This window comes from Austrofundulus limnaeus, unplaced genomic scaffold (assembly GCF_001266775.1).
Source record: "Austrofundulus limnaeus strain Quisiro unplaced genomic scaffold, Austrofundulus_limnaeus-1.0 Scaffold52, whole genome shotgun sequence".
Lineage (NCBI taxonomy): Eukaryota > Metazoa > Chordata > Actinopteri > Cyprinodontiformes > Rivulidae > Austrofundulus > Austrofundulus limnaeus.
In genome coordinates this window covers 1,763,642-1,773,087 of record NW_013952454.1, presented here as the reverse complement: position 1 = coordinate 1,773,087, position 9,446 = coordinate 1,763,642, and the positions used below count along the sequence as shown (strand labels likewise).

Here is a 9,446-nt window from a genome sequence, read left to right as displayed (position 1 = left end):
AATTTGCTCCTTTTAAAAGTATTTCAAACAATAATAACCAAATAATAAAAAGAAATTAATATTCTGAATGTTCAATAAATAAAGTGTATAAAAAAGTCACAGGTGAACGTAATTTATTGTAATTTAGTTTACTTGTATTTTGTCGTATATAGTGAATTTTATTTTATTTTTAAAACTAAGAACAGAACAAAAGAACCACTGTTCAGAACCCCCTCAGTGCCCTGCTGTACCCAGCTGACACCCATAGGTGGCAGGGCAGCTCCGCACCTCCGGGACGAGGGGGACGGACGAGCCAGCGGACTGCTCTCTGATTGGTCGGTTCAGGCCTCTTGTGCCCGCCTCCTCCCCCTCCCTCTTTCCCCTCTCTCGCTCTCTTCTTTTTTTCCTGGCATGACCTTTTTCCCTTGGCAACCACTTCCTCTGAGCATCATCGGCCATCTTTAATGTGAAGTCATTCATGAAAAAGTTGTCCAGACCGCTGAAAAACGTCTGCTTGAGCGCACCGAGCAGCTGCGGACTGACGGTGGGGTGCGCGCGGCCAGCTTGCGGGCAAGAGACGCCGAGAGCAGCACCGCAGCAGTCAGACTGTCCGCGGGGATAAAGTAAACACCGAGAGAGACGCACAGCGTACGTTGTTCATTATCTCTGACGGGGTGTTCAGGCGCCATTTCCTTCATGTCTGTCGGCTGCTGTGTGTCAAATACCTGAAGTGTCCTCGTGAACATGTCGCGTGTCGACGTGAGGTGATGTCCTCAGAGCAGAACAGCAGGTGGAGCGCTGAGATAAAAGAGATAATTGTGTGAAAGGCGCCTCTCCTCACTGCCATGTTGGAGCAGAGCTGCTCCTGGAGCTAAATGTTTGATCTTAATCTCAAATCTTTGCGCTAATCGTTAGTGTGAGTCACTTTCACACTGTTTTCATGTTGTTTTTTAGTTCCCTGCATTCTCTGAAGTCTGACTTCTTCTGAAAACTTTGTGCTATTTTAGCCTTTTTATGCATCAAAACATTCAGCTCATTGTGGAGATGGGATGGATGCTGGGACTTTTTTTTCGCAACTTTTTATTTGTTTATTTTTTACTTTTCAAAATATTTACCTTTTATTTACAAATGTTTTTCTATTAAACTTCATTCTTAGTCATAGCTTTTAGCATTTTCATAATTTTAGCAAAGATTTTTCAATTTTTGACTTTTAGTTAGGATTTAGCTTTTTCTTTAGCTAGCCTTCAGCTGCTTTTAACTTTTAGTTATTTGTAGCTTTGAACTAATCTTTTGCTTCTTTTAGTTTCTAGTTAGCATTTAGCATCACACTAGCCTTTAGCTAGTGTTTTTCTAGTCTTTACTGTTTTGCTCATTTTGGCTTTTAGCTAAGATTTTGCTGCTTTTAGTTAGCTTCAGTTACCTTTGACTTTTAGCTCAGCAACTTTTAGTTTTTAGCTTTTCTTTTTCCATCTTTAAGGTGGCTTTTTGCTATGTTTAGCTTATAACTAATCCTTTGCTAATTTTAGTTCTTAGCTACTCTTTAGCTTTTTGCTACTATTTAGTAATTTTTAGCTAGATTTTTTTCTGTTTTGACTTACTTTTTCTCATTTGCAACAAAGCTAGGTTTTTGCTTTAGTTTCTAGATAGCATTTAGCTTATTTTAACCTTTTGCTAGCATTTTGCTAGTATTCATTTTAGCCAGTGTTTTGCGCTTTTGACATTTTGCTTGGATTTTGCTTCTTTTAGCTAGCCTTCAGCTGTTTTAAACTTTTAGTTGTTTTTAGCTTTGAACTAATCTTTTGCCTCTTTTTGTTTCTAGCTAGCATTTAGCATCACACTGGCTTTTAGCTAGCATTTTTCTTTATCTACTATTTTGCTCATTTTGGCTTTTAGCTACGATTTTGCTTTTAGTTAGCCTTCAGCTACCTTTGACTTTTAGCTATTTGCAACTTTTCTTTTAGCTTTTCTTTTTCCAACTTTAAGGTGGCGTTTTGCTTTGTTTAGCTTTTAACTAATCCTTTGCTAGTTTTATTTCTTAGCTACTCTTTAGCTTCTTGCTACTATTTAGAAATTTTTAGCTAGCCTTTTTTCTGTTTTGACCTACTTTTTCTCATTTGCAACAAAGCTAAGTTTTTGCTTTAGTTTTTAGATAGCGTTTAGCTTATTTTAACCTTTTGCTAGCATTTTGCTAGTTTTCAATTTTAGTCAATGTTTTGCCTTTTTGGCATTTTGCTAGGATTTTGCTTTTCTTTAGCTTGCTTTCATCTGCTTTTAACTTAGTTATTTTTAGCTTTGAAATAATCTTTTGCATTTTTTTAACATCTAGCTAGCATTTAGCAACACACTAGCTTTTAGCTAGTGTTTTTCTAGTCTTTATCTACTGTTTTGCCTTTTCGGCATATTGCTAGGATTTTTGTTCTTTTATTTAGCCTTCAGCTGCTTTTAACTTAGCAAAGTATTTGCAGCTTTTAGGTTTTAGTTACTTTTTTCCAATTTTCAGCTGATGTTTTACTGCTTGTACCTTTTATAACTAATCTTTTGCTACTTTTAGTTCCTAGCCAGTCTTTTGCTAATTTAACTTTTAGCTCACTATTTGCAGCATTTAGCTACACCTTTTCAACTTTTAGCTGGCTTTTTGCCTTTGCTGCTTTTTGTTCTTGGCTAGTCTTTACTACTCTTAGCTTGTTGCTACGATTTTAGCTTTTAGATAGTGATCTGCTTCTTTTACCTTTTGCTACTTTAGTTCAAGCTTCTTGTGCAAATTTTAGACAACATTCAGCATTCACTGCATTTTTGCAGAAAGTGCATTTTTTTGCAGTCTTCTAAAGGTTGATTTAACTTTTGTTTTTTTACTCAATCATTGTGACAGAATGAGAAAGAAGCAGACAGCCAAACCGCGGAAGGCTGAGGAGACTGCAGAGGTCCAAGAGTTTGCAGTGGAGAAGATAATTCGGCGCAGAGTGTTAAACGGCAGAGCAGAGTACTTCCTGAAGTGGAAAGGCTTCACAGAGTGAGTGAGCTTTGTTGCCCAATCAGCCGCTCTTATTGTGAAAGAATGAAGGTTTCCTGCTAACACGGCTTACCTGCTCCGTCTGGTTACAGCGCAGAGAACACGTGGGAGCCAGAGGACAACCTGGACTGTCCTGAGCTTATAGAGGAGTTCCTGAGAGACGCACCTCTCTCGGAGGAGAATGAGGAAGTGCTGAACGAGCCACCGTTTGTTCCCAAAGAAGAAATGACCGAGCAGGAGACAGAAAATGTGAGTGTGTGAGAAACGGACAGGTGGAAGTGTCTGAATGTGTTGTTTCCATGTTATTTAGAGCGCTGGTATGTCTAAATGTGCTTAAAAGAAAGAAACTGAGAACCATAAGGAACTTAAGTTCTTTTTTTTGTGTGTATAATGAGTCAGAACCAGAACTTAAGTCTGGTTTATCTGGTTCTTTGTCACTTTGTTCTTGCTGCGTTTTTAACAGTTAAACATGAAACTAAATGGGGCGTGAAGGTGATTGGTTTTGCAACTCTCCTGAAAGTGAAAGTGGTTACAATTTTTTTTCCTCCACAACAGGCACACACATAAAAAAAATAGTACCACTTGCAGGGAAGGACGTCTTTATAAAGGATTTAATAATAAACAACAGTGTTCATATAATGAAGCAGGCTCACTATTTGGCATGATCACGTGCTGTAATTTTATTAAATCTTTTATGATTTGGATTTTAAATATCAAACTTAAGTTTTTATATATATACAAAGTATGTTTTGGCAGATGGAGATATTTAGCTTAAAGCACCATGAAGCTAATTAATGAGTCTTCTTTCAGCTGTTCCCTCTTCTGGGGTTGCCACAGCGAGTCATCCCCCATCTTGTCTGTTTCCTGGCAGCTACATCTTTATCATGCTTCTACCAATATATCCACTGTACTACCAACAGTAATGTACAACAAATAGACTCCCAAGAAAATAAAGCATTAGGAATAATTTATTTATAGGCTCTTATTTGGAATTGGTACCAATAATCCATATATAGACTGATAATAAACCCTTATTTTATTCAACAGACCAGCAGCAGCATGGTCCTCAAGCCAGACGAGGACGAGTCGGACGCCCCGGTGGACCTCAGCACCTACCTCGAGCCTGAATGCATCATCGGCTCCACAGACAGAAAGGGAGAGCTCATGTTCTTAGTCAAATGGTAACTTTGCTGCTTCCTTTTTACGCTGAATAAAACACTATCTCATGACTATTTGTGTGATGTTAAAGTAATGAACATCCACAGTCAAATTAGCATATTATTAGTCTTTAGCAAACAGATGCATTAGATATCAGATGTGTAAAAATGTTTTATATTAATGTTGCAGGAAAAAAAACTAAAGTTAAAGGCCTCATGTTCCAGGGATCCATGATTAGTTGTAACATTAGACTTTATTTGATAAACATTTATTTTAACTGTAAAAGACTGTATAAAAACTGTGGGATGTTTAGTTTTTATATTTTTTTAAACTAAAATTTAAAAAAAATTACACGGACTGAGCCATTTTATTTATATGCAAAGCGTTCTGGGTAAATGATGATGTGGATAGGTCCTCGGTGCGAGGCTGCTAGCGAGCTATATCCACCCTGAAGGTTAATCTTGGACAATATCTGATGATCGACTCTTTTAAATGAAACCAGAGAGCGTTGAYAGAGAGGAGAAGGTAGAAATGACTCAGCCTGGAACTGAAAATATGGATGGAGGACAAAAGAGCTGCTTCATGGAAGAAGTACCTCAGCTTAGCCTGTTGGCTTTAACATTAGCCTCGACGCTATATTGCCTTATGTATATTAGCTCAGCGTTACACATTCTCCTCTCGTCACTGAGGTCCTCCATCCACATGACAGAGAGAGGAACACAAAAATGACTCAGCTGCAACTGAAAATATTGATGGAGGACCTCAGTTTAACTTGTTTGTCGTGCTAGCACCGAGCTAATACATATAAAGCAATATAGCATCAGCGCTAATGCTAAAGCTATACATATGTATATAAATAAATAAAAATAATCTGTTGGCGTTTGGCAAACAGACCAAAACATTAGCTGTACTGCTTGCCAATCTGCTAACTAAAAAAAATAGCTACACAAAACCACTAAACAGGCGAGAAATGAGTGGAAGCTAATGCTAACTGATAGCCGCTCAATCCTTCGGGATAAGACCATATAAACTGAATAACTACATCTCCCAAAGTGCTTTGGTGCATTTTCCCTGAAGTTACCCCTTCGGACCATATTACAAGGATTTGAGTGGACGAAGGCGACTTTCACCCAGTTGAAGGCTAACGCAGGTGGACACACAAAATGCTGAAGATGCTACACACAYGCAAGGTGCTTGAAGCAGGCATACAGCACCACGTGTGAGGGGATAGTTGTTTTCGTTATTGGACTTCGTTAGCAGAACAAAATTTAGCAGAAGCTAGTCAGTTGATTTCTAAAGGTGGCAAAAATGCTAATTCGCTAAATTCAAAGTTATCTTTGCTAGTTTCCACTAGCCCACCACTAGTAGCTCTTAGTGTGTTTTGTGAATTAGGTGTGGTGGTCATCTTGAATTGGATACAGTAAAAATAATAATCAGCTTTAGTTGTTCTTTTTGATCTGTCTGTCATCTATCTTCTTGTACGGTCAGAGTTAGGTTAAAACGTAAGTTAAAAGTCAGAGTTGTTACTCAGATGAAATACAGTCGTATGAATTTTATAGTTATTTGGCTTTTTTGAGTTTGAACAAAGAGGAAGTGAAACAAAAAGCACATTTGTGGAAATAAGCAACTGAGTTGTCAAACCTCAACTTCCTAATGTGAACTAGTTTGCAGGGTTCTGTATGATTCCTTAAAGTTTCCTGTTTAATGTCATGACTGGATTACAACACATTTCATTCATCACAGATTAGCAGCAGTTCTTTATTTTCACATTTAAACGTCTCCCTTCTAAATTTTGAAAAAAAACAAAAAAAAAAACCTATGCTGTCTAGATGAGGTGCACTTCCTCCAGCCCAGCCACGGAGAGCTGCCTGTCTCACATTTCTGTGCTGCAGCCATTTTTTTTCAGCTTAAACATGCCCACAAAGTTCTGGCCAATCACAGGATACTTGACGCATGCAGGGTGTCGTGCACAGAACCGGTTATCAGAGGTGGTCCGAACACAAAAAGATGCWATTTTTTTGTTACGTAATCACAGCGTGGCACTTCTCACAAAATACGTCAAAAAAGATACATATCAATACACAGAATGACAAAAAAAATCAGCACATTAAAAAAACAATTCCAGTAAAAACTGTGACGCCTCAACACTTCAAAGTGATTTTTATTGCCCAACAGAAACACTTTGTAAGTTATTGGTCTGGTTCAAACCTTTTAGTGCTTGGACAGGTCACTAACAAAGGTCACCTTTAACAAAGTCCAGCTCTTTGTTGATGAACGTATYTTTAGACGCGTAAATGTGTGGGTTTTAGAAGATGACATCATTCAACACATTTTTTCACAGCAGAAAAGTGTAAAAAAAAACACGACTTTTTGTCATAACTGAACAGTGGCGAAACTTACAAAGCAATGCATCTTTTATAAATCAAGATTTCTTTTTCTTTTTTTTCTCCTTTGAAAATTATGCTTTTCCTGTTCTATATGATCTTATGTGTTTAAAAACGAAACTAATAGTTACTTTGGGGAGTTTAAAAGTATTTTGTAGGGATGCACCGATATGAAAATTTCAGCCGATATCGATATCCGATATATAATTATTGCTGTTATGGCCAATAATTGATATTTACTGATATTACACAAACACACAAATTATATTACACATATACGCACAAACACACTTGGGTCTTTTTTTTGATACTATAAATAAACAACCAGACCTCTGTCATGGCTCCCTACTTCAGTTATTCCTGGCTGTGCAGCGTCAATATCACTATCCTGATCAAACAGATACCACTCAACCAAACATCTCCCCTCCCAAAACAGAAACACGAAGATAAAACGTGGGAAATCAATATCGGATGTTAATATCGGTCCAGTTTTACATATCGGACCGATCTTCTAAAAAATAACCAATATGGACMGATACCGATATTAATGCCGATATATCGAACATCCCTAATATTTTGATTTAGATTTCAATTCTTTTTACTTATTTTTTTATATCGTTTTGGTCATCCAGCATTTTTATAGATATTCCTTTTAATTATGTAAATAATAAATTTATTTTTCTGTATGTTTTTCTAACTACTTGTTCTTCTACATCTAGCCTTTGCTACTTTAGCTTTTAGTGCAACTTTTAGTTAACCTTTAGCTATTTTCAACTTTAAACTAACCTTGCTGGTTTATGCTAGTGTTCTGCTACATTTACTGTGTAGCTGGCCTTTTGCAACTTTTAGCTATTTAGATAACATTTTGCTCATTTTGGCTCTTAGGCTAGTGTTCTGCTTCTTTTAGCTAGCAGCTCAGTTTCTGGTTCTTCAGCAATGTAAACAGTCACTCAGCATTCTTTATGTATAGTCAGTGATTGTCTGCTGAGTTTCTGCAATCCAAGCTGTCAGATATCAATCAATCAAAATTTATTTACAAATTTCACAGGATTTACAGAAATACTTCAGAATAAGTTGTGTATAATTTCATTTGTGAGATTTTGTAAAAAGGGATTTACATAATTTACAAAATCTCACAAAAATGAAATAAAACACATGCAACTTATTCTGAAGTGTTTCTGTAAATCCTGTGAAATTTGTGAATAAAATKTGATTGATTGATATGTGAGCTGCTGTGCTGTTTAGAAGGCGAGGCCTCCTCACTGGTTCTCTCTCCTCCTCCCGCAGGAAGAACTCTGACGATGTTGCGCTGCTGCCGGCCCGTGAAGCGAGCGCCAGGTGTCCCCAGGTGGTCATTGACTTCTACGAGCAGAAGCTGAGTTGGCACGATGGAGACGAGGAGCAGTAAAAACAACAAAATAAGAAAACAAAGGCGGGTTGTGATGCGAAGGACCACTAAGCAGCTGTGCTACCACCTAAAGCTTAGTTTAACCTGGGTCAGCTGACATGAAAAGCACGCTGCGTGAAGTCACGTCCCGCTGCAGGGAGAGTTTCAGACCCTGACAGGTGCCAGATCCTCGGGGAGGAATTAAAATGCTTTTCGCCCCGTGGCGCTCAGGAAGGTCACGTTGTCTTTGAGGACAGCAATGAAGACAAACCCCCTCAAAACAACCAACTTTAGTTCTGAGCAGCTGACTTGACTAACCTGTTGCAGCTTTTATCTTGTCATTATGTAGCAGACTCGATCACTGTGGAAGTGTGTTTTATGTTTTTTACAACACTGAATAATTTAGTTTTTTAATCCTTTCTTTGAGCAACACATATCCTGCAAGGGATTCTTTTATTTCCTGTTAGCAGGGTGAGCTAACGTCTGCTCAGTTTGTACCTTTTTAGTGCTGAAAGTTGTTGACCCTGTTTGAAATATTGCTGTAGGTGGTCTTTAACCTTTATTGTTTTTGTATGAACCTTGTGATTAATTTAAAAATGGCAAGAATCCATATAATCATTCAACTGCCTGTTTCTCTTTGTTATTTTATTTAATCAAATGTTTGGTGCTTTAACCCAAAGTGAGTCCTGGTAGAATTGTTCAAAACATTTAATTTCTAAAGTCGAATAGAGACCTTTGCACCCATTCAACATGAGACTCTGTGCCCCTGTGATGAGCAGGATAATTATTAAATGTAGCACTTAAGTTATATAAAGCAGGGCCATTGTTGTGTACTTGATAATTGTATTTTTTTTTAAGTTTTTGTTTTTACACGTCTGTTATGCGACACCCAGCTGAATCGCCTTTAAACATCTTGTACCAACTACTGTAAWTGTTGACCACAGATCTGTGAAGTCTGTGAATAAAAAAACTAATATTTCAACTCTTTTTATTCCTCTTTATTTGCTTTGATAGAAGAAAATAATTTCTGAACTTAAAGGTTTATTTTAATATTAAAGGCCTGTCACCTCCTTTCAGGCTATTGTTTCAAATTAACACCCTATGTTAAGAAAAAACAAGAGTTCTAGGCGTTTTGGTCAAATCTTGAAAAACTTGTTTAGTTTCAAGTAAAATTGCAAGAACTGAGAATGGCTAAGCGACTACCACTGGAGCGGTCTAGCCACTTTTTGGTATYGRCTAACATTGCTAAGCTGTGGYGGCCATCTTGAATCAGGTTCACTCCAAAGATTTACCAGTAGTAGACGTGTAACCATAACTAACCAACAAATAAGTAACCAAAAACTTTAAAAGTTTAAATTTGTCTAAAGAAGTGTCAAACTCCTTTTCACTGAGAGCCACWTGAGCATCATGGTGACCCTCAAAGGGCTTAACTTCAATGTTTCATGTTTAACAGAGGTTTGCTAACAATAACTGAGCTGTACATGGTATTTTCTGCATTAAAACATGTCCTCAAACACTGAAAATTACT

At 37.5% G+C, this 9,446-nt stretch overlaps 1 protein-coding gene across 3 annotated transcripts; it reads left to right on the top strand.

Moving 5' to 3' along the window:
- The first annotated feature begins 394 nt into the window (after positions 1 to 394).
- On the top strand, positions 395 to 8,900 carry cbx3b (chromobox homolog 3b). Of its 3 annotated transcripts, none has more exons than XM_014008764.1 (5): positions 395 to 627; positions 2,849 to 2,989; positions 3,082 to 3,238; positions 4,037 to 4,170; positions 7,819 to 8,900. In XM_014008764.1, exons 2-5 carry the CDS (start codon positions 2,850 to 2,852, stop codon positions 7,937 to 7,939), a joined length of 552 nt encoding a protein of 183 aa, XP_013864218.1. In that variant the 5' UTR covers positions 395 to 627; position 2,849; the 3' UTR covers positions 7,940 to 8,900. The 3 variants fall into 3 exon arrangements, with proteins under 3 accessions (XP_013864218.1, XP_013864217.1, XP_013864219.1); XM_014008763.1 differs by lacking the exon at positions 395 to 627 and adding an exon at positions 644 to 769; XM_014008765.1 differs by lacking the exon at positions 395 to 627 and adding an exon at positions 786 to 895.
- Positions 8,901 to 9,446: the final 546 nt, after the last annotated feature.

Coding starts and splice junctions, on each gene's coding strand:
- cbx3b (XM_014008763.1), top strand. CDS start 747: ATGTCCTCAGAGCAGAACAGCAG. Junction 770..2,848: donor TCCTCAGAGCAGAACAGCAG/GTGGAGCGCTGA, acceptor TCATTGTGACAG/AATGAGAAAGAAGCAGACAG. Junction 3,239..4,036: donor CCGAGCAGGAGACAGAAAAT/GTGAGTGTGTGA, acceptor TTTATTCAACAG/ACCAGCAGCAGCATGGTCCT.